At 35.5% G+C, this 25,406-nt stretch overlaps 1 protein-coding gene across 3 annotated transcripts in view; it reads left to right on the top strand.

Moving 5' to 3' along the window:
• Positions 1-25,406, top strand: part of CSMD3 (CUB and Sushi multiple domains 3) — a 573,013-nt gene that overhangs the window by 308,329 nt on the left and 239,278 nt on the right. For all 3 annotated transcript variants that reach the window (XM_058831785.1, XM_058831783.1, XM_058831782.1), the window contains 3 exons: positions 12,840-13,022; positions 14,155-14,481; positions 22,304-22,498. In XM_058831785.1, coding sequence (XP_058687768.1) covers positions 12,840-13,022; positions 14,155-14,481; positions 22,304-22,498 — 705 coding nt within the window. The remainder of the gene's footprint in view (positions 1-12,839; positions 13,023-14,154; positions 14,482-22,303; positions 22,499-25,406) is intronic.

Below are 25,406 nucleotides of genomic sequence, written 5' to 3'. Positions count from 1 at the left end.
CATGTCCTTCTTAAAAAAATGATCTACTTAATCTACTTAACTTCCATGGAAACATGGAAAAGTTAAAAACTGTGGTGGCTCTCTGACAGGTCTTAGTCACAGTAACAGTCTTGCCTGCAAACCTTTATTCCAAAATTGGGATTCTGTGAAAAAAAAAAAAAATAAAAAGAGATTCTGTCCTACTGTAGTAAACTTTCTATACATAACTGAAGAGACTGTATATACTACATTACACACATCAATAAAAATCACATTCATTTAAAAAATCCTGACAGCACAAGTTAAAGTTGCAATAAAGATTCTGGCAGTAGTTTTGATAACTGCTTTCTCCCCATAAACTATTGTTGGGATCCAGTTGGTGAGAGATGCCTCTGCCCAAATTAAGGTGCAAAAGAGACCAAAAGCCTAAGTCAAAAATACAGAAAATAGTTACCAACCATGGTTCCAGCAGCAACCTTTCTTCACCCTGAGCTTCTCAGTGGTGGGGTTCCCAGAGTTGTTCTTCTGGGGTACCACTTTTATACAGGAGGAACCTCCAGGTTGCAGGTATCCATGGGGTACAGATGCTGATCCCATAATTTAGGGCAATACGTGTACCCTGAGATTAGCTCACTTGGTGCTAAATAAATGAAGCCAAGGTTGTGTATTCAAACCCTGTACATGCCATTCACTTAAGAGTTGGAGTCAATGATTCTCATGGACTTTTTCAACTTGGGATATTCTGTGATTCTCTGTATGAGCAGTTGCTTTCTTTCCCACTGTTTGCCACAGTGGAATTTTTGCCTGAATGCATTAACCAGGATGTACTAACCAGATTGTACCTCTGTCAGGCATGGAATTAGCATCTTCCTGTTGCAAATTTCTCCCTTCTGTGCTCATCGCAAGTTCCTGCTGTGGTGGCTTATTTTATGGCAAGTTCCTTCTGTGGCCTTCACAGTGTTTTGAGAGAAGCAACTGTGCTCTTTAAGTTTGTAGAACCATTAAAAAGAGCAATATCTTAATTGGTAATATCCTGCCACATAACAAAAACATGACTACAAAATCTAAGCAGAGTCTGATAACTGCTCATCCTTTTCTATAATCCTCTTTTATAATCTTTAATGCTTAGTTTTGGTAAAACTATTTGAATAGTCTTGACCATAAAAAAGCATACGGAAATCCCAAAAAATTATTTTATCTGATTGTTGCTCCTTTTCAGGCCTTAACTAGATGAGTGACTAATACCTAATGTAAGCATACACAAACCTAATTGAATAATAATGTTTTGAAAGCAAGACCATTTCTTCATTAGATAACTGTCACAAAAAAATCTATTTTTAAAACTAAATGAGATTGGCTGTGTGTGCTTTCTCCTAAAATTTAGATATTTTAGATTTGTTTCTGTTAAAGAATTGAGTATCTCTTTCATGATTCAAAAAACCCTATTTCTGTTCAGGAAATTAAGCTCAAATGAAATTAATATTTTAAATTCTGAGTCCATAATTACAGCTTTGAGTTATTTAAAGTGACCTCTTCATTTTAGCAGAGATAACTGATTTACCCAGTACTATTTTATAAATCAGTTGTTTCTGTAAGAAGAAAAGCATGAAGCTGAAACCTGCTTATTTTCTCGAGACTTCCATGTTATTTTGACACCTGAATGGGTGATGTTTGAGAGATGCACTACCACAGGTCACAGTGATCCTTTTCCACTGTGCTGGAATTAGGATTTCTCCACAACCCACATCATTGAACCTGATTCAGTCTGCGCTGCAGTAGTTAATTTTCAAAAACTACTAGTGAAACAAAGTATAATAGAGGTGAAAAGTTTATCTAAACAATATGTGACATTTCTGTCTTTAGCTCAGCCTACCTATGGAGTGGATTAAATTAAAAAAAAAACTGTGGGATGGGTTTTATAGGGGGTAGTCTTTTTGAAAAGTCAATTTTTCAAAAGTTAAGAAGTGTCAGTATGTAAGTTCATGAAAGCATAATTCATGAAAGCATAATTCATGAAAGCATAATTCAGCCTCTGTGCACAAATGCATTAGCATAGTCTTTAATTACACAGTCACGCAGTATTTCCCTTAGGCTCCCTGCCTCCTTCATTGCATTGGATGAATGGTGTCTTGAGTATGTGGCAGCTGTTTAATATTTTTAAGTTCATCATTCAAGTGTTGGCCTCTGTTTTATTTACTACACACTCTTTTGAAGCCTGAAATAAGTACACAATTATTCTCCATTAATTTTAACTATATAAGAACTTCTTTTATAATTATAACAAAGATTATCATAATTGTAAAAAATTGTAATACTTTCTTCTCCACTTCAAGAGAAAAAAAATCATTATTATCCAAGTGTTGTATGTGGAGAAAATGGAACAAGGATAAATCAGAATTAGTGGCAAAACTACTGTTAAAACTTCTTATTGCATGATGCACACCTCATGCTTTCTTGCTGCTAACCAAACTGCAATATTAGTTTTGTGCCTTTTATCTCTCGTGTACTTTCCTGATATTGATCAGGCACCAGGATCTCAGCCTAGACACTCCAAAAATTAAATTCACATGAGGGATGGCCAAATGTTAAAATCGTGGTTTTTCATTCTCTCCAGGTTTATACATTAATTTTTATCATCCATTTAATGCTGTTAGCATTTATATCACATCACAGCCTCAAACTTCTTAGATTCCTATTGCCGTATTTTTAACTGCAACATTGTGTTCTTGTCTCCCGGTGTCTAGAAGGACATTTTACTAGTTACTTTCTCTTCTCTGTAGACAATCTCTCAAAAATTTTCATCTCAAGATGATTTAAAAGTATAGTCTAGCTTTTTGAACAAGATTAACTGACATAAATAAAACTTTGTTCATCCATAAAACTAGTATTTAAGCAACTGTGATAAATAAATGTATTCCATTCACATTTCGCCTACAATAATCCTTTATGTCTTTTTTTATTATACAGATTTAATACCTAACTTTCAATATACTGATCTCCTTGCCCAGCAGTAATCCTTAGGGCCAGAGGAATTCTGCTTTCTTTGCATTGTAGGTATCTGTTTGCCTATGCGCTTATTTCTCAGACCGAGCTTATAGTTACATAATCAAGGAGTAACACATTGATCTAATATCTTCTGATAGCTCCTCCCAATTTAATTGTCCTTCAGGTGTTTTTCAGTAACTCCCAGAACGGTCTTCTCCATAGTTTTACCAGGCACTGAATTGAGACTGACAGTAGATTTCAGGGTCTTCCTTCTTGCCTTTCTTGAAAATTGGGATACATTAGCCAACTCCTAGTCAACAGGTACCTCTCCAGATTCCTAAGATTCAAAAATCATTTAGTCAGGTTTCCCCATGACATCAGTCAATTATTTAGGTGCTCTCAGATGATTCCTACCAGAATCCAAATGGAGCAGCAGATCACACAGAAGTTTGGAGTTTCCTGGGAGTTTACCATGCTTGTAGTAAAGTTCCTCCAGCTCAGGGCAATGGGCACCCATAGCTCATAATCAGTATTTAAGGCTGAAGCAAAGAAAACATTGACCATCCCTGCCTTGCCTATGTCCCTGTTTTTCAGGTGATCATCCTCATGCTACAACAGAATGATGTATTTAGCACTGCCTTTTGCTATTGATGCATTTTGAAAAGCTCTTTTAACTATCCCACATAGTTCTGGTCAGATTCAACTCTAATTGAGCTCTGACAACATGAATTTTCTCCCTGCAATAGCAAGTAGCTTTTCTGTATTCCTCCTATGTATTCTATTATATATACATTCTATATATTCTTTATATTCTATATATATTCTATTATATATAATATATATTCTATATTTCTGTATTCCTTCCTTCAACCTTGCTTTCACTGGCAATACACTCTATTTTTTTCACCTTAACCCCAGAAGAACCAGGTCAGCCCTCTGCCTTGCCTGCTTGACATTTTGGAGTTGCCTGCTCCTGTGCACTAAGGAGGTGGCATTTAAAAAGTGACCAGCACTGATGAATCTCTGCAGCTTCAAAAGCATCTGCTCTTCTTATATCCAGAGGTGAAGTTTTCCTGACAGTTTTCCTTCTGTCACTAGAGCTTATAAACCCAACTGCTTTATTGCTCCTATAGCCAACATGGTGATCAATCACAACTTGACCCATGGGCCTTTTATGATCCCACTTCTGACTCCAAAATAATGTTAGGATAAGATTATTAAGAGATGCCTCTGCCCAAATTAAGGTGCAGAAAAGACTGTATGCCAAAGCCAATAGTAGAGATTTTATTTAACAGTAAATTTGAGGTAACACGATTGATAGGAAGAGAAAAAAGGAAGGGGGGGAGAGGGGCAAAGGAAGGATAGGGGAAAGGGCAGTAGAGGACAGAGTCGGGGGGAGGGAGGGGAGGACAAGAGAAGGGAGAGAGGGGAAGAGAAGAGAGATAGAGAGTGTGTGAACAAAAGATAGCACCACCTGGGTTCTCATCAGCCCTTCTTCTTCTGGTCTTCTAAGTGGGGAGGGGAGGAAGGAGGAAGAGGCACTTATACAGTCCAAGTCCCAGGTATCCACAGAGTATAAATGCAGTTCCCACAGCTTGGGCTGGCACGTGTATAAGGACTTGCTTCCTTTCTCACAGTTTGCCATGGTGGGAATTTTTGTCCAGACAGGTTACACAGATCTGCCTCACCAGGCCTGGCATCTTCCTGTTGTTGCCATCTGTGCTTTTCCCACAGTCTGCACAGTAGAATTTTGTCCTGTGTGCTAATTCCAAACATTCACCTCTGTTAGGTCTGGTATTAACACCTTCCTGTTTGTCATCTGTGTTTAAGTTCCTGTATGGTGGCTTATCTTATGGAAACATCTTTCTTTGACAGTACTTGAGACAGCTGATTATGCTCTTTAAGCCCATTTCTATTAACAAAAAACAGATCAAAGACAATACCTTTCCTATCCACCTCCTTTAGTACCTGTATCAAGAAGTTATCAACCAGGTGTTCTAGGAATCTTCTGGACCTGTTTATATCAGCCGTGTAATGTTCAAAGTTAACATCTGGCAAGTTGAAGTCCAGAATTACTGTTTGGTTGGAGAGACAGCCTGGATGCTGTATTGGGACCTCTTAGCAGTAGCCAAAACACTGGTGTGTCATCAACACGTTCTAGCTACCAACACAGAGCACAGCCTTGTGACATCTCCTGTGGGGAAAGGTGACTCCCTTCCAGCCATACCCAATACACTTTACACTGCTTATTTTTGGTGTAGAGAGTCTGTCTTGTACTGTTTTCTTCTGAGATTTTTCCATGTCAAAACTGGGATTAGTTTATTCTGCTGCACTAGAAAATAGCTTGTCCTCAAGTTACATTCTTAGACAATTCTTTTTGGAGTATGTGCACCAAAGTGATAGCTAAGAGACGATTTAATTCCTCCCTAGAAGAGGAATATACAGGAAAAAGTTTAAATTTTCTGTAAATCATGAGTTCATAGGGGAAGGAAATATTTTTCTGATGCTTGTCTTACATAATAATAACCAAACCATATTGTTGCTGATTATTAATCCCTGCAGGTGAAATCATGTAACTTTTTTTTTTCCTCCTGGAAAAAAGAGTTTTAAAATGCTCTACAGTTTTATAGCACTTAGTGAATATTACAGAAGCCCAGCCTGAAACTTGCTTGACAACCTTTTTATTAGTTTAGGACAAAGTATGACTATGTTTATTTTACTTTGTGATGTGGTCATCTGCATAAATATTTTATCACGACATGCACACCTTTAATTTTAGCTAATTGTTAGCATTCTTTTACTGCTTTACCTAATGTCACAATTCTGACCTTCAGCAGCCTAACTCCATTGTAACTCTAAATTTTAAGACTGGAAATAAATATTACCCACCTTTATTAATTATTAGGTACATTACAAAAAATTCTATCTAAATATTATTTATTGACTTACTGATTTTTTCTGGTGGAGGAAGAAATACCTATGTGTAATTTAACAAGATGCCTATGACACTATATAACACCAAGTTGTAGTTAATATCTTTCAAGATGTTTTTTCTGAGTTTCTGTTTTGTAAGCTTTCTTTCAAATGTCTTGTGAGGTCTTCAGTCTCTGCATTACCTTAAGAGTAGTGTGGTGGCATTTTTGCAGGAACAACTCTTACTTTCAGGAAACTGTCCGGTACTAAGGAGGTGATCTTTGAATCATTGTAACTATGGGCTCTTTTGAATATAATACTTGGAAGAATGGAATTATAGCATAGCAGATGATGTAGGGACAGAAATACTCTTCTGACCATTTATGCCAGTTAAAAGCTTTCCCTAAATATGATAGTGTAAAGGAGCAGATTGTAAAGGCAGTGCAGGTTCTAGGTCTTGCATGAGATGAGAAAGGAAGCAGCAATTTTTATCAGCTTTGGGTTGAACATCAAGTTTTGACAATGAGAGTAATTGCTGCATAATTGCTGTTTTGTTCTAAGAGTCTGATGATTTGCTGAGGCCCAGGTATACTTTATTTGCTGGCATATCACTTGGAATAATAAATCTATAATTACCTCTATCTACTTTGTGGGGAAAACTCATGCTGTACTCATAGTGTTACAGCAGAAGTGGCCCAAAGTGTTTGAGATTGTTAGGCCACCTTGCCAGGACATCATGCTCTTTGTCTTGAGTCAGAAACAGTAAATAAGAACCTATAGTTTCTCTCTTGACTCATAATATTTATCACTACTTTGAAATAAATTAAGCTTCTGAGAAAGATAACAGATTTCTAAATGTTGTTTAACTTCACATTTTTCACTTCATCAGTATTATATTTTCGTAAGTAAATGAAAATGGTAATAGGCAGCTTAAAGTAAACTTGGTGGCCATCAGGCTATTCACACTGTCATTTGCTTTAATCCTTTCAACTCAGCTATCAAGTGATGTATGCACAATTTGAGTAAAAATTATTGCATATTGAAGAGCTTGGACATAACTTCTTTAAATACAAGTTTTTAATAGTATCATAGAATGGTATAGTTTGGCTTGGAAGAGACCTTAAAGATCATTTAGTTCTTCCTTCCACTATAAGCAGGGATGCCATCCCACTTTTTCTCGGGGCACCATTCAACAGGTTCTTGAACCCTTCCAGGGATCAGGCATCCACAACTTCTCTGGGAAACCTGTTCCAGTGACTCACAGTAAAGAATTTCCTCCTAATGTCTGATCTAAATTGCTCCACTTTCAATCTAAGGTTATTTCTCCTTGTCCTTTCAGTACATGCCTTTGTAAAAAGTCCCTCTTCAACTTCTGTGTAGCCCTTGTAGATACTGGACTGCTGCTGTAAGGTCTCCCTTCTCTAGGAAAAACAACCCCCACTTTCTCATCCTGTCTTCATAGGAGAAATACTCCAGCTCTCTCATCACCTTAATGACCCTCCTCTGGACTTGCTCCAACAGGTTCATTCCTGTGCTGAGTGGAGTCTTACAAGAGTAGAGGGGCAGAATCACCTTCCTAAACCTGCTGGCAGCATTCCTTTTGCTGCAGCTCAGGATAGAGTTGGTTTTCGGGGTTATGTTGAGCTTTCTGTCAACTGCCCCAAGTCTTCCTCAGAACTGCTCTTAATCCATTCTCTGCCAGCCTACTGGTTACCTTGACACACATGCAAGACCTTGCAACTGGCCTTGTTTAACTCCATGAGGTTTGCACAGGCCCAACTCTCAAGACTGTTAAGTGCCACTGAATTATATCTCTTCTCCCCAGCATGTCAACTGCACCACACACCTTGGTGTTGTTGGCCAATTTACTACAGCTGCCCTCATTCCTGCTGTCCATGTCATGTTAAACCATGCTGGTCTCAATAACCAACCCTGAGGAACACCACTCACACCTCATAGATAATCAATGCTACTGTGCAGCACTAATGCAGATAAAAAGCTGTATCTAACAGGCAGTTTGAAGCAGCATATGCAGGGATTTGTACCACAGGACAGTAAGCTATTATTTGACTCTGTCTTGTAACTTTCATGTAATGCTGTACTTTATAATAAATTTCATACATCAATAAGATTCCTGAAAAATATTTCCTGAATTATATGAACTGGATTTTCCCTTTCTCATCAGATTTAATGCCATTAATAGAGACTATGAAAAATGAGGTCATTAGACCTAAAAAAAAGACATTGTATTGTGTATCAAGAAAAATTAAAATGTAATGAACTCTTATAATTGAATATGTTTTAATTCGTTCTGAATCAGTCCTTTTGTTTTCTGTGATCCTAATTTCTCTTATATTTCTGTTTCAATAAATAACATTACTATTTATATTCCAACTTGTATAAGCTGTCAGTAAGGTTCAGTACAGCAAGGGGGTGGACATGAGAAGGGAAAAAACAACAGGAAGAAGAAATGAGGTGCTTCTTTATTTTTTTTAGGTGGTTATGTTTAGTGTCCTCTAGTTGATCTAAAACTTATAATTTAGAAAAACTTTAAAACATCCATTAAATAACTATAATTTAGAAGCCACACTTTTAGTTTCAGTCATTATTGATTTTATCTTTAAAAATTTGATATTAAATTGGATGTACATGCAATTTGGAATGCTACACTTTCCTCTCATATAGATATTTATATATTAATATATATATTATAAGATATAATATTGTAATATAAATAATATACATATAATATAAATAATATATAATATTATATGTTATAATATTATAATATTAATATTTATGTATTAATATAGATATTTAGATATTTCTTAGTCTTTTTTTGCATGTGCAAATATGCACTTAAAGCAGACCACATGCAACTTATAGATAAATTTGTTTCAATACATGGACTGAAAAATTTACTCTTATCATCACATTGACATTTTTTCAAAATTTTAATATTACAGATTGGACACACAGTCACAGTAGTAATCTTCCTGGTGTAGTGGGGAAGTTCCTGTCTCAATATTAGTTATTCTTTTCCCATCCATATGCAAATAAACTCTTTTCTCTAATTGGTATATTTTTACCATAATAGAGAGTGAAACAATAAAACATATTGCTGGCAAAACCAATGCATTATTTTGAGGCTGAATCATCATTTCTTAAGTAAGATAAACACTAGTTTAATTATTCCTTACTGTTTAGAAACTCTGAAATTTAACTGGGTTTTGGGCTGAAATTGTCTGCACTCAATGACTATCTGACTTGAAGTGCTTATGAGCAAATTGAATCAATTGAATCAAAACACTTAGTAGCTCTAAAGGCCATGATTTCAGGAAAAATGTGTTCCACTGTGGACAATCAAAAAAAAAAGAGAAAAAAATAAGGAAGACAACCTTTTTGGTAAGTTCCAACTTTCTTGCACATTGAATTGGTGACCTGAAATTTGGGAAGGGGATAGCTAACCAGATTCAGTTTGTAAAATTCTGATTTGCATAGGCTTACTCCCTTGTTTAAGAGGATTTAGCTTACAGAAACTGAAATCCCCAAAAGCTTAGTCCTAGCTGCAGTCTTATCAGAGCTCCTAGCAAGGTTTCTCTCTCTTATTATTACTTTCTTTTTTGCAGGGTAGGGAATGTGAGGGTGTTGCTGCTGGACACAAAATGAGTCACACAGACACAGCTCGAGGTGTGTTAAAGGAAGGAGAGAACTTTATTTCTTCTCTCAGAATTTATAGGTTTCTGACCACAGCCAGGGATTGGATGGTCAGGATAACACCTTCCCAACCGCACTGGCTGTCAGAGATGTCCATCCAAAGACGTGTATTAGAAAGAGTGTACACATATCTATGTTTACAGTTACTGTCCTGGGAAAGTCTTCAGAAACTATGTCAGCAAGCTCGAAAAACTGAGTTTTCAGGGCGACATGAGGGCACTCCATTTCCAACTTGGAAAAAAAAATCTACATTTGACAGCCAGGTTTAGATGAAATTTATATGCATCTCTGTGCTAGATAACCTCGCCTAAAATATGTCCATAAAGCTGCTCCCACTCCCCCTCCTCAGCAGAACAGGGGAAGTAATCAAGATGAAAAAATTCATGGGTTGGAATCAGAATGGAAGATAATTTAGCAGTTATTGTCAAAGACCAACAGATTCAACTATAGGAAGTTTATTTTGATTTATTGCAAAATAAAGAGAAAGTAGGATAGTGCAAAGTGAAAACAAAATCAAAAAAAATTTCTCCACCTCCTCTTCTTCCCAGACTCCATGCCTTTATTCCCATGTCTTGTAAGTTTTCCTTCACCTGGGCAGCAAGGGTAGATTGGGAATGGGGATTTGTGGTCAGTTCATAACACTTGGTCCTTGCCACTCCTTCCTCCTCATGCTCTTCCCCTGATTCAGTGTGGAGTCCTTCACATTGCCTGCAGTTCTTTCAGAGCTGCTTTAGCATGTGTCCTTTCCATGGGGGGTGGTCCTTCAGGAGCAGACTGCTCCACCAGTTGCAGATTCAGGACTTATCCGCTTGCTGCAACGTGGGGTCATCCACAGGCTACAGCAGAGACCTCCATGTGCTGCAGCCAGCCAGCCTGCTTCCCTGTGGCCTTCACCATGGGCTGCAGGGGAATGTCTGCTCTGACTCTTGGAGCATCCCTTATCCTTCCTTCTCTGACCTTCATGTTTGCAGGGCTGTTTCTCACATATTTTTATTGATCTTCTGTCACAGTTGCTTTGCAGCATTTTTTACTCTTTCTTAAATATGTTATCACAAGGGCACCACCATTGTTTCTTATGGATTCAACTTTGACCAGAAGTAGATCCTTCTTGGAGCTGGCTCAGTCCAACGTGGGAGCAGAATCTTCTCACAGAGGTCACTTCCGCAGACCCCTGACTACCAAAACCTTGTTGTCTAAGCCCAGTTCAAATGCATTGAATGACTTTTGGAGCAAACCCTGCTTTGTGTTCACAGAGTTGATCTGGGAACTGTTTTGTGTGTGTGTGTGTTTGACTGAGAACAGTATTTGTTCTGTGTTTTGGGACTGGTGTTTTTTGTGTGTTTGGTTTTATTCTCTTATAGCTTACTTTCAGAAAGATATAGTTGCCTTGTCTCAGAAGGGAATAACTGATCAAACTAGAAAGAAGCAGGTTGAAGGATCATGGGACCAGAAGCCTGGGAAAGAAAACAAGCCACATAAATAAGTCTTGGTGACTGTTTCTCTAGAGACTTTCCTTTTTGCTTTCTTCTGTGACCTTCTGAAAAAGGCAAAAACAAGGTGGAACTAACAGTCTTACATCCCAACTAGATGTTTAGCTCAGCAAAAACTGAAAAAGTTTAAGTGACAATAAAGTTATTACCAAATTAAAACCTTAGTGGTGTTCTGTAGTCACATGTATATTCAGAATATGATACAGGGAACCATTATTAAAGGTATCCGAGGACAAATGTATTGACTGTCATTAAAGAATAATTGCAGAGCTGGTCCAGGTTGCCTTGATCAACAGATTTGAAAGGTGCTACAGATAATATATTTGCTTCAAATAGATTCACTGTTGTCACAGACCAATTCTGTGTGCATCAAGAGATACATTCTTGATGATAGCTTCAACAGTCTTGGGTTTGGACTTGATTTACCATTTAATGTTTATACTGAAACAAAGCAAGTACTTCAATATGACTGAAGGAGAAAGACCATATGAACAGGATTTGGGACAGTATAGTTATGGTAGATGAAATACAAACTTTGCTGCTAATTCTCACAACTTTAATTGAAATTTTTTAAGTGACAAAATACCAGCAGTTTTTGCAAGCAAATCTGGAATTAACAAGATACAGTGATTTAGCAATATTTCAACAGAAATTTAGGAAATACCCCAATTTTTATTACTTTTTTATATGAATGAGAAGTCTCATGGTGCAATTAAATTGTTTGTGTGGATAGAGTTTTACATAACAGTTCATTTTCTAAACCTAAATTAATATAGTAATTTATTTTACTGGAGGTGTGGCTATTATTTAAAGCCCCACAGAGCTCATTGAGACATGTCATGAGGACACATGGTGTAATTTACATCATTTATTATCCTGGTTTACACATGTATATGTTCTTGATTCATAAAGGATTAGTTTTTATTTTCCTGATTTCCACTTTTTCTGTGCCTTTTCTCCTTAATATTTAAGTTTGAAATATAGACAAGTTACCTCTCCAAACTCCAGTGCATTTCTGTAAATTTTGAGAAGATTCTTTCATGCCTATAACTACTGAAAACAGAAGCAGGATGCAGCTTGAGAGAATATCATATCTGCTATATTTTTAGAAATAGTTCATTCACATTCCTTGTAGTTAAGACTACTGAGGTAAAATGTAATTTGACTATAGAGAAATTATTTTTCCATACATTTACATAATGTATGTGTGTATAAATTTGTATAAATATTTGTCTAGCCTCCTTTTTACTGTAGGCAATTCTTCTGTTGCCACCACTCCCTTATTTGCCACGTCAGTGGTACCTCAGTTTGAACTGCATCGCAATATGGACAGTGTTTGTACATTGAGAAGCTGGTCTCTGTTTCTACTTTTAAGAGCTTATGTTCTACTAGCAGTATTTTACTTAATGATATTATTGCTTAAAATTTTATGAAATAAAATAGGGTAGAAATACTTTTCTCATATCCTTTAATTTTCAAGTATTTTATAAACACAAAGAGTTTTGATTTTTCTAATCCCTTGTAGTGGTTTAACTGTAGCCAACAGCTAAGCTCAACACAGCCAGTCACTCACTCCCCTTGGTGAAGAATTTCCTCCCTAAGAAGCTGGGGTATAGAATCAGACTCAGTGTGCATTTTGACAACTGTTATTACATAGATAATTTTAATTTTCTTAGAATTTTCTACATGTTGGCATATACATGCAGCAAATTTGTTTTATTCTTCTATTAATAAATTCCTTATTTATTTCAACAGAAATTGAAAAAGAAAGCTGTGGGGATCCTGGAACACCATTGTATGGTATTAGAGAAGGGGACGGATTTTCTAATCGTGATGTTTTAAGGTTTGAGTGTCAGTTTGGATTTGAATTAATTGGAGAGAAATCTATCATTTGCCAAGAAAACAACCAGTGGTCTGCAAACATACCAATCTGTATTTGTATGTACCAAATATTTTCTTCTTATTATTTTTAAGGCATTGTTATAAGCTTTACTTATAGGTAATTATTTGTGTGATTGATTTCAGAGTTAATAAAATGTAATGAACTCTCTTGACAGGATAAATTTACTTTTTTTTTGGTAGGTTTGCCTAATGTACATGCCCAAGGGACAGGTTCTAAAACTGCTAAAACTTTTTTTTTGTTTTCTCTTTTATCAACTCTTAAAGCAATTCTCTTTATGTGCTTTGATATACTGGTTTATTATTGGCTTTTTTTGGCCAGCGTTCTGATTTTGTAGTGTAAATTATGTATGATACAAGTTTGATAGCTAATCCTATGAATTAATGTATTTCCTCAGATTAGAAGTTGCTGAATTGAAATCAAGAGTTTAAATTATTTACATTTCCCCTATGTATTTTATATAAATACCTATTAGCACTTAAATTTTCATAAATATTTATAGCTGTCTTCCAGTTGCATTATATAGCATAAGTAAAATATTTGCATTATATAGCATGTTGGATTATATAGTGTAGGTGTGATACTTATTTGAGGCAGCACCTTTCTTAACTTTTGCACTAAAATAGTATGGATCAAAGAGTGCAATCAGTTGTTTCTCTGCATCTCAACTTAATATGGCTTAACTGAATTTATTGAATATAATATATTATCTTGATAACAACAAAACATCTCCTGTCTCTTTGAGGCTTCTTAATTTCTTGTGCCTCTGTGTGAACAACAAATGATAAGGGCACTATTGACTTTCTGCCCCTTTAATGTGCTCAGTGGGAAGTCTGCTCATCTAAACAGCTCTCTACAAGAGAAAATAAGTGGTGCCAAGTGATTGTTATCAGGGGTAAATTGTAAGGACTGTCATGGATTTCCAATGCAACAAATATGTTCTTTATTTCTTGTGGGATGTGCTTGGAAGGTAGTTTTATTGAAAGGAAGGGAATAGGAAGATTGAAGAAACAACCTTCTTTCCATATTCATATATCACCACAAACACTGAATTTGTCAGTTGAGGTACTCAGCAAGTTTTAAGACGTCTTGCAAAAAACTTAGCACTAAAAAAGTCCTTATTGAAGTGTTTTATTTTGTTATCTAATTTATCTCTCCCTTTTTCGGCAGTTCCCTGTCTTTCTAATTTCACTGCACCAATGGGAACAGTTCTTTCACCCGATTATCCAGAGGGATATGGGAATAATTTAAACTGTATCTGGACAATAATTTCAGACCCTGGGAGCCGAATTCATCTCTCCTTTAATGACTTTGACTTGGAATCACAGTTTGACTTCCTTGCAGTTAAAGATGGCAACTCTGTAGATTCCCCCATAATTGGAACATTTACTGGTGCTGAAGTTCCTTCCCATCTTACCAGTAATGGTCATATTTTGCGTCTGGAATTCCAAGCTGACCATTCAATGTCAGGACGTGGATTTAACATCACTTATAACAGTGAGTAATCGTATTTTTTTTGTGTGTGTGTGTGTGGTTTTGTTTTCAACATACAGTCTAGGAGATAGGTATATGCATTTAAAAATGATGCTATGGTAATACATCTTCAACTAAATCCTATATACCTGAAAATTCTTAGTATAGGTGTTTGGGTCATTGCTCAAATACTGTGCTAAGGCTGAAAATACATGTCTTGTTCTCATTTATGGCTTTAGAAATCATTGTGTTAGGAGTGTTTGGCAGACTGACAAATCCGGCCAGTTCAAAATTGTATAATAGAACTACTAAATTTTCTGACAACACAATTTGTGCCATATAATATTAACCACCACCATTGCCTGTACAAAATTGTTGTTCTTGGAAACTCCTATGTTCAGCTGTGAAGATATGTAATATCCTGGAGCTGATGGCCACAACCTTTGCTAGCTCCTAGTCACTGCAGTTAAATGAGCAGCCATAGGAGCTCTTTGATCAGTCAAACCACAACAGACTTGTCTTTTTTTTTGTTTTTGCTGTTTTACCTTCCCTACTTACTGACCACATAATAATAATTGAAGGCGATATCAAATATCTTCTCCAGTACTAAATACCATTAGCATTTTTTCACCTTTTAGCTGCCAAAACTGTTACATTTCTTTTGAAACACATATGAAGAGCTGCCTAACTTGTGTTGGTACCAAGTGATTTGGTATTTTTTGCACACTAAAATCCAGACAGGATATATTCCCAGCTAGTGCAGCCATGGTGATACAAGGCCACAGCATGAATAATTCCAAAATACACTGTTAAACTTTCCTGGGAGCATATGCAAAATTAAATTTTGGCACTCCAGCAGTATCCGTAAATATTAGACTTACTGCTATGTGTAGAGCATGATAGGAGCATCTAGTAGGGGGTTCATTGTACCCTTCAACCAGAGCTGCTTCACTTTATCTGGATATTTGTATTTCTTTTTCTTCCTTTCTGATGGTAGGGGTAGCAGAGTTTTCCATGACAACAGATAGAAAAAAAATTAGCAAAATACAATAAATATTTTGATATTTCCAAAATGTGATGTCATGTGTAATTAGCCCCATTCCTGTCTTTCTCACTAACATCTGAGAGTATATATAATTCCAGGGACTTGCTTGAGATCTAAGAGGATCTACAATAGCATGATTTGAAGGAGAACACGTCTCCCTCCCTGTATTACCTGCTGGACTGTATGAAAAAAAAAAATGCTTTGTTGTTTAGGTTTTTTTTACTCTAGAAAACCTAAACTAACCCTTAAATCAAAATGGAAATTAGAGATTTAGTGAGGCTGGTAATTGAGAGACCCAGAGTACACGTTTTTCTCAAACAAATGTTAACAGTTAATATTATTTTCATAAAATTTCAAGGACTGAATTCTCCTCTGGCCGTTTACTTTTCTCATATCATCTTTCATCTCTCCATCTTTATTTTTTCTCTTTTTTTTTTTTTTTTTTTGTTTGTTTTAGGTTGCCAGTATTTCAGAGAATTATTTATTAAGATCTACATTAAACATTGCTGTCTGAATAGGAAAGAGATAAACTGACCTCAGATTACTCTGTAAACATAATTTTCCTGATATTGTCTTATATTTCAGCTCAGCCCTCAGATTCATCCTCAGATCATTTGTCACAAATGTAGAATGTAAGCATGAAGAACATGCTGACATGTTTTTATAGGTACCCATCATCATTGCAAACTAAGCTTTGACTGGTAGCTACATATCTACCATAACTAAATATTGGAAAGTCAGGGGTTATTCAGAGCTACTAAAATATGAAATCAGTTTTAATGAAAATGAGATATTGAATCCATGTTTCTTTACAGAATTTTTAACATTTGCTTTCTATTTTCTCATGTCCTTTTAACATTTATAACAGTTCTCTTTACTTTTAAGTTTCATTGTGGTGTGCTCAAAGTTGTCAAACCTAAATCTAGTAATGAGAAAATCAAAATCAGCTATTGGAAGATCTAAGGTGTCTAGGATAAAAATTAGGGATGTATAGGATGTATAATTGGGTTTTCTCAAGTCATCCCATTTTGCACAGTTAGAACAAAAGATAGGTCAGGTAATGTAGAATTTATAGTAAAAATGAAAAATGGAGAAGATTAACATGGAATGTTCCTTATATTTAGTTCATATTTTGAAATGAACTAATACATCAAACACTGTCAATACTTCAGATTTCACATTTCAGTGACACAGAAATATACTTATCAGATAACTACTTCTTCAAAAAATTTGCAAACTTCTTTGGGCATGTAGTAGTTTGATCATGTCATTTAAATTATGCACCAGTGATAGAATTTTAAAAAGAAGCAACAATACAATATTAACATTTACCCATTGTATAATGAAACCATCTAACTCTGAAAAGAATTTAAAGCATTTTACATATTTGAGCATTTTAATGCATTTATATTTTTATTTCTTTTCATGGGTGTGTTTGTGTATGTGTTTGTTAAACTCTGTAGCTAAAATCTACTTACAAAAACAACAGCAAACTCCAAATAATGTCTCTACTATTTCATCAGTAAAGACAGCTGCAATCTGATACATTACAGAAGTAATCTTTCTATATTAAATAAAGGCCAAAAGCGATGATAAAAAAGGAGGGAATAGAATTTCACTCTGTCTTAGCATTTGTAAACCCAAAGTTAATTAAAAATATCTGTTTTCTGCTAACACTCCAGTTGATATATTCCAAAGCTATCAGTCTCTTCTTGCCCCTTCTAAGAGTAGAAACAGTATGTCTTGGTCAATCTTTTCTAATAAGAATTTAGGCTTGTAATGTAAATAACTTAATTGATGTTTCTGAGATGTAGAATGGAGAAGAATAAAACTGAGTTACTATTACATAATCTGATTATTTAATGGTATTTCTCAGAAACTATTTTTATGCCATATTTATTTTTATTACAGAAACATGTGTGGTCTCAGATAATCACTCTCCTTCCAGTAAAATTGAACATAAATTTAACTTTTTCTGGAATTAAGCAAAAATTATAATTCAAATGTGTCATCTTTGAGTTATTACACTAAGTCTAACAAAGATTTCCTATTTAAAGATTTGGGACTAGATCATAGACATATGTGACTTGAAAATGGATGATATAGAGGATGTTCTAATAAAGGAATAGGAACCCAAAAGGCTGGGATTTTCTGCTTGGAAAAGGAGGCAAAAGAGTGTTTCACTAGGTGCAGCAGAACATAGGAACATAGCAACTTAAAACTGCATTGGTTTAAGTTGCTATGGAAAAGCATACTTACACCTGATTCCTTGTTTCCCCTTTATATCCCAAACCCAAGAACTGTTAGTAATATTTCTGGTGCCTGTGAAGATATTTATAGAGCCAGTCATCCCCTAATCCTGCCTTTAATAAGCTATATGCATTGAACTACTCAGTTAAAGTATGAGCCTTTTGTCATATTTGTGATTCCTTTATGAACGCTTCCCACTTTCTACATATCTTTGTTTAATAATGGAGAGCAGAGCTAGACATAGTATTGAGTATAGTCACATAAATTACATGCAATACATCTATATAGTCTCTTTGCTTCAGTATAGATTTCCTAGCTTAGGGTAGAACAGACAAAATGCACACTTGATGTGCAGTGTGACAACTGAAGCCATGTGACAGAGAATACCTATATACTTCCTGTGGCAAAGGAGTTAGTGCAGAGGAAACTGAAAAGTTGCTAGGTCCTCCATGGGCAGGCATTCCACAATCCAGACTCATGCTAACCTTCCTTCGAGCTGAGGTGGATGAGTATTTTGAGGTGGAGAGCATCTTCCAGATTGCTTGATTTATGCCAGCTGTGGACTTTGAGCTGTTCCTCATTGACTGGAGTGTAGGAAGTGCTGATATTTATCTTTGAATAAGCTTAGGCCTGCTGTTTCCTGATAGATTTTTTTTTTTGTTAATGTTTTCATTACAGCTGTTTAATTATGCTACCAAAAACCTTATGAATTACATAGCAGCCTGACCAAGGTCAAACTATGGGCCTCTGACATCAGCCTAATTATGCGAGTCATTCAGCTCAGTGGACCAAGACATGGACAATCACAGATGATGGGTTTATATCTAAAGACTGATTTAATGTGGTTTTTTTCTGTTTTAGAGTAGGTTCATCACAGCACATTTTTCCAGCCAGTCGCTCCTGTTAAGACTTTTTCAGTCTCACTACTTCTCAAGCTAGAATTCTTCAAAGTGTAGTGTACTAGAAAGAAGTATGAGTTTACATGTGATGGTACCGAATAAGCTGTCTCTTGTTTGCAAAGCTTTAAATAGTCTTTCACAATAGTTTTTAGTATGAAATATATTGTTGTTATTTTATATTCCCTTAACTTTTGGTTTTTTCTCTATTTTCTTCTGAAAGTGCTACCTTTACTTAAGGCTGTTTCTATACTTCCCAGCTCAAACTCCTGGCAGGGCAATCCACCAAAACAATTAACTGTGCCACTGGACTGCTCCTTTCTACCCCTACTTTAAGGACCTATCAAAGCTGGCTTTAGATGAGATGAATTGTGATTCGCTACATACCTGCCTTCCTATCTCATGAGATTTCTGCAGATCCTTCCCTTCTGTTGTTTTTCTTTGTTTGTTTTGTTTTTTAATGCAAAATGCATATTTTAATATCCTTCTGAGTTAATAGCAGAATATCACCATTGCCCTAATTTGTGATTATATTTCCTGGCATTTTTCCAGATATTGATTAATATACCTGTATAGGTATATTAATCAATATCTGGTAGTTGATGAGGATAAATGCCAGGAAAACTGAATCTCCTCTTTACATGTAACAGTTCATAAGGAACTTTCCCATGGTTTCTTGACTTGTTGATGATTAACAAAATATTAATTAATGATATACCCACGTGTTCTTTTTCTTTTCAGCCTAAGGCTAGTATTTAATATTACAGCTCCTCCAAAAAGCTTTTTAGAAGTATCAGCAGATGGAATTTTGCTTATCAAGTAATGTAACTGTAGCCAGGCTCAGATAAAAGTGACTGCTGTTGGTGGGACAGATTGTCTTTCACTATCTTGTCTCCCAAAGTCATTCTATGCAGTAAAATTGATCACTTAGGAGCAGCAATGGCAGCACTTCCTGAGCTGAAATATAGAGCAATGAATTGATTTTTCAACCTTAATAAACTGGTGTCACACTGGAGTCAACATTTATCTACATTTATAGATAATAATATTGAAAATCTATCTCTGGGTTGTCTGAAAGTAGTGAGAAAAAGCAGACAATCAATGCCTTCCCTGAAAGTGATGACTATGAGCAAGGAATTGGAAAAGTTTTTGTAACTCCTCTGAAAAAGTATGGGATTGCATCACTTTTAATGCCATCCTTGAATGATATTCAACAAAACAATGTAAACAATTATTCAATGAAAGCACTATTTTCATTCCCAAAATATATGGCATTTTCCAAGTGAAAATATCTCTAAATAAATGCTTTCTCTGTTCTGTTATTATGACTTAAAATACCTCTGTAATGGAACATCTGAGAAATCTTTCACTAAGTTATTGAGATATTACTTCTAAAAAAATTCATTAGGGAATTTGTATATGTTTTATGTAGCAGACACATCAGTAAAAGTGCAAGGAAAAAAAGTGAAAATCATCTTTTTAGGACTTAGACCTTTCTGATGTCTCTACAGGTAAACATATTTATGAAGATAGAATTTGTAGTCATCATGTGTGAGGAAGGTGAACATTTCTTCTCACTAAAAAAAAATCAACATTTAAAAAAATATAAGATGTATGTGCATTATTATCATCGATAAAGCAACAAAATACAATAACTACTAAATATCATTTAATCATTATGCTATAAATATTACTTTGCTCATTTCTGTTAGGAAGGTGGTCTTTCTTCTCCAAAAGGAAGGTATATTCTGCAGTAAAGGACATGAGCAGTCTTTCATAGTATCTACATGTATACAGGGAAATTACATTTTTTCAATTTATCCAGACCTAAACTTGAAATGTTCAAAGTTTCAAGTTTTCTTTCTTTGGCCAACATAACCCTTTCTGTCACTGTTCACCAGCTCTCAATACATGAAACAAAATTAAGTATGGTAGGATCAAGCCCATTGTCGTGGTTTTAAGGCAGTAACTAAAAAATTACTAGAAAACTTATTTATTTCTTGCTGTGAGATATGGATTAGAACAAGAGCAAAACAGGCTTAAAACTTAAAAGGAATAAAGAAAGTTTATTAACAAAACTACAAGAATAAGAACACCAGAATAAACTTCCAGAAAACCCTTTTATCCCCCACTACCCACTATTCCCTCTATGTTCACATGACAACATAGAGACAAAAAACTTTGGAACTTTGGTGTTTAAAACAGTCCTAATTCCTGCTAGAGTCTTTTCATCAGTCTTTGTAGAGAAACAGACGTCTTCTTCTGCTATCCATGGAATTTCTCACAAGAAAACTATTTCTGCTATAGTTTTCTATTTCTCTGATGCCAGCTGCCCGGAAATCCTGTCATCAGTTCACTCCTCCCATTTCACATCACTCTGAGGTGTGTATGTGCCATGAGTCTAGGGATGTCATTTTTAAGGATGAGTTATTCAAAGGCAAAAGTTCTCTTCATCTGTTTCTGTGAGCTTTTCTGGGAACAGTTTTCTCATTTTCCCTCAGGGCCTCAAATCTTCACTCTGTTCCAGCACTTCACTGTATCACAATTACTCTACTTTTTGCTCAAAATCCACACTTTGAACACTCCATTCCTCCCAATATACTCTGTCATGAATTAAAGGAGTTTTTTTCAGAACACTATTGTCCATCTCCATAGCTTTAACAGAAAAATATTAAAGCTTATAAAGCATCTCCTTATTCTCTCTTCCCCATCTAAACTTAACTCTTTTCTTCACGGTCTTTGATGGTTTTATGATGTCTTCTTCATGTTGAAGGCTTCTCTTTCTCTCTCTCTCTGGGAAAAAGGAGTAATCTGTACGTTTTATCCAGGTAGTAAAAGTGTTAAAGTCTTGGAAAGCTGCAGATGTTCACAGTGTCAGGTTTCAGTCCAGCAGCAGAAACTACAAACCAAGTCAGGCCAGGCCGGCTCCGTTTTCTCCCCCCGCCCTCTGGGGCCTTGTCCGGCCTGGAGCGGGGGAAGGAGGCCAAGACAGAGCCTTGGTACCTTGTCAGAGGCCGGAAACACAAAGAGAGCAAGAGAACTCTGGCTTTACATCTTAAGGTGGTGTTCACAAGTTGATCTCACTTTTCAATGATCAAAACTGCTGTCAATTCTTAGAAATGACCGATAATTTGTCAGGAGAAAAGACTCCCATCAGCCACCAGCATCTTCAACTTCCTTAGCTCTCAAAACTGTCTTAAAGGTAAAGTCACCCCATGACACCCATGAAGGTCAGTGTGGCTCAAATGGTGTGATGTAAAATTACATATACAAAAGATAATAAAGTTTTTGTATCATACATAGATGCTTGCCCTGCCCTTCTGAAGGAACATTCTGTCCCATTTTAACATTAGATAGGATGAGTGTTGTTGGAAAAAGAGAATCACTTTTCAGCCATCACTGAAATCTTCCAGCAACAAGCTGTCCAAGCTGAGATCCATGCTAGTATAACTCCATATTTTAAGCAATTATTTATACTGTTTTGCATTTGTTGCTGTTGAACAAATTTTTGTTTCTTATTTTATTGTTCTTATTTTTCCCTTCAGTTTCCTAATATAAATTGTTTGTTCTTACTAGCAAACAAAATTTTAAAAATGTTATCTTCCTTGCAAGTATTCTATGTCCTCTACCACATTTGTTTTTTCCTCTTAAAAAGCATTTGGACATAATGAGTGCCCAGACCCTGGAGTGCCAATCAATGCTCGGCGTTTTGGTGACAACTTTCAGCTGGGGAGCTCAATTTCAGTTATATGTGAGGAAGGTTTTATTAAAACACAAGGAACTGAAACAATTACGTGTATGCTAATGGATGGAAAAGTAATGTGGAGTGGACCTATTCCTAAGTGTGGAGGTATGTATAATATTTCTTCCTAAATCAGGAGAACTTGATGTAATGCATTTCAAATTGTCACCAAATGAAGCTGAGATTTTTGCAAATGCATAGCACAAAGCTTCTGTTATTGCTGATATAATATTAGATTAGAATGAAGATGTTGATCTCTTCAGGGTCTTTGGCTATGGTATTTAAAACTGTTTAAGGTGTTTTAGCTCTCTGTTGCAATATTTGTATTTCTTCTATCCACAGTGACTCTAGGCAGGGGAAGCCTCTCTTAGCAATTGATTTTTCTGTTTTATAGAAATTAAGTCCTTCCATACATCACAATCTAAAACCACAGTGTTATGCATATTTCCTTGGACTTGTTATACTAATTACACTAAAATATAATCTTTGCTTCATTACTTGTCTATATTCTAGGATCTTCATACCTAAGGGAAAAAATTAATTCAGATGTTTGTAATGAATAAAAGAAAGTTTAATCAATGATAATATGATCTCTGGTTTGTTAGCTTTTACTTTAAAATTTAATTCTTACTTTTCTACTGTGTAACTCCCTCTTGACAAAATTTGAAGAATTTTAATACATGTGTGATAATAGTGTGATTGCTTATAATACACTTTGCATCCATGTTTACTTTCTGTGATGAATGATTATTGTTTCATAGATATAAGGTGCATCAGTTTCACTAGACAAGATAGGCTAAAATACCTTTTCTTTGTTATAAGGTTCATGGATCTGTACAATATTGCTAATAAAATATAAGGTTGCATTTTCAATGTTACATTAGAATATTAAATTACTGGGAATATTTTGAAGTGTCAGTCCCTGCACAATGATAATCTGATCCATAGGTGGTCTGAGACTCTGAATAGAAAATATATTGTAATCCTAAAGTTTGAGATACAGGTATATTTGAATTAGATGGTTTTTATTAGCTGGAGAATTAGATATACTTTTAAAACTTATGATAAAATTAGAAGGCAAATGAAAATATTTTTAAAATAACAATTTAATTTGGTCTGTTAGGGTGTTCAGAAGTTTTATTGTACACATTCTTCTGCAAAACAGAGTTGTTTGATATAAGTTCTACATACACCTCGTATTTCATTGTCATATATACCACGTCAATGGCATAAGCTCCACATACTGACTAGGAATGTGGCTGCTGTGCAGTTTTCCTTACAGTTAAGAAATGTCAGAAATTACAATATACAGGAGGGAGCTATTTAATAATCTGGTGCAGATGAACAGAGTCAACATACTTGTTTTTCAGGACAATCCTGGCTAGCTGCTGCTGGAACTTCCTCCCAGCCCTGCCCACATCCCAGGGTTCTATTTCAGCTCAGGCAGTCACTTCATTGTCACCAAACCCCTTTCCTGTAATCAATCCAGTTGTGTTCAGCTTTCTCAGGTGGAGATGGATATGTCTGTGAAGATCCTAACTCAGCGTGTCTATGTACATGTGCACAAGTGAACATTGCTTGCTCCTGGCTTCTTTTCTTTAGTGAAGGAGCTTTTGCTGCTCTCTGATGATTTTGAGTTTGGGATTCCTGTCCTTATGCCATTCATCTTTTCTATGTGAGGTTTATACAGAGGATTTTCCCATAAACTGTTCTAATACTGTGCTGTTGTACCCATGCTCAAGCTCTAACCTTGGTCTTCCTGTATAACTCCTGTAAGGTTCACTGTCTTGCATTCTGTAGCATTAGTGATAAGCTCTTCAAAAAAACATTTCTAAAACTATGAATCTACAAGATGTTTAGTGATTCTGTGAATAGCCTGTTATCCTAAAGGTTTTTTTCATGCTCACATACAGAAATATCCTGTTTGAAGCCCTGCACTTTGCTATACAAAGAAATAAATACAAATGACTTTGTGAGAATTCTTAGATCAGACTAAGATTTTCTTTTACTATTTGACACAGGCCTGTGTTTGATAAAGGGATTCTGCTTGATGAGCACTTTTATTTATGTTATATTTCTGGAGTTTCATTTTGAACACATGAACATTGGGTATGAATCTGTCAGACAACTATCAAATAGGACTATAAGAAAGAAGAGGGGATTAAAATCAGTGTAAAAAAGGTTAGGGAAACAATCCTTAGGCATGATGACTGGAGAGTTTTATTTTGTAAAAACAAGGCTCTTTAAGATAAGCCCAGTAGCTCAGCTATTCTGAAGGGAAGTACTCCTGGGTTTAGGAAATCAGTATATAATGGTGAAAGTCAAACAAAAAAAATCCATTAAATATTTATCTGTAAGAGCCATAGTCAGAGGATAGAACATTTTCTTTAAGGAAAACTGGCAGCAAAACAATCCTAAATAAAATTAAGAAATTATTCCAAATTTAGGCAATCTTACAGTGTGCATTACTTTTAACGCACTATTCATAGGAATATTTTTGTAATAGAGGTTTGGAGCTTTTTATATTCTAAATGCAATCTGTGCCATGAAAATTTGGTGAGAAGATGCAACTTTGTCCAAGTTTGGTAATACTGTATTGTAACTATAGAGTGTAATGGCTCAGAATAAGACTATGTGGTTCCTATTCTTGTCAATATATTTTTTAGTTTATATGCTCCATATGCATTATGAATATTTGAAAGTGGTTATATACAATAAAATACAGAGATTATGAATGTTCTAGAGTTAACCTTCTGGTTGTTGAGGTAAATATGAGTTTAAATAACTTATTGTTTGACTTGTACTGTTTACTGAAGTATGAAAAAGACTTTTTAAAGTCTTAAATAAAAAAGACTTCATACTGAAGTATGAAAAAGACTTGAAGATAAAAGGTGAGAAACATCCACTTTAAACCCATCAATGAATAAAAAAAGAAGTATATATCTGCATATTTAGAAGTGCTTGCAACATACTGAATTCTGAACTCTATAACTTCTAGAAACCCTTTCTTTTCCCT

The sequence above is a fragment of the Poecile atricapillus genome, chromosome 2 (assembly GCF_030490865.1).
Source record: "Poecile atricapillus isolate bPoeAtr1 chromosome 2, bPoeAtr1.hap1, whole genome shotgun sequence".
In the NCBI taxonomy this organism is placed as follows: domain Eukaryota; kingdom Metazoa; phylum Chordata; class Aves; order Passeriformes; family Paridae; genus Poecile; species Poecile atricapillus.
Note: the sequence above shows the minus strand (reverse complement) of the source record. Positions and strands in the feature narration are given on the sequence as shown.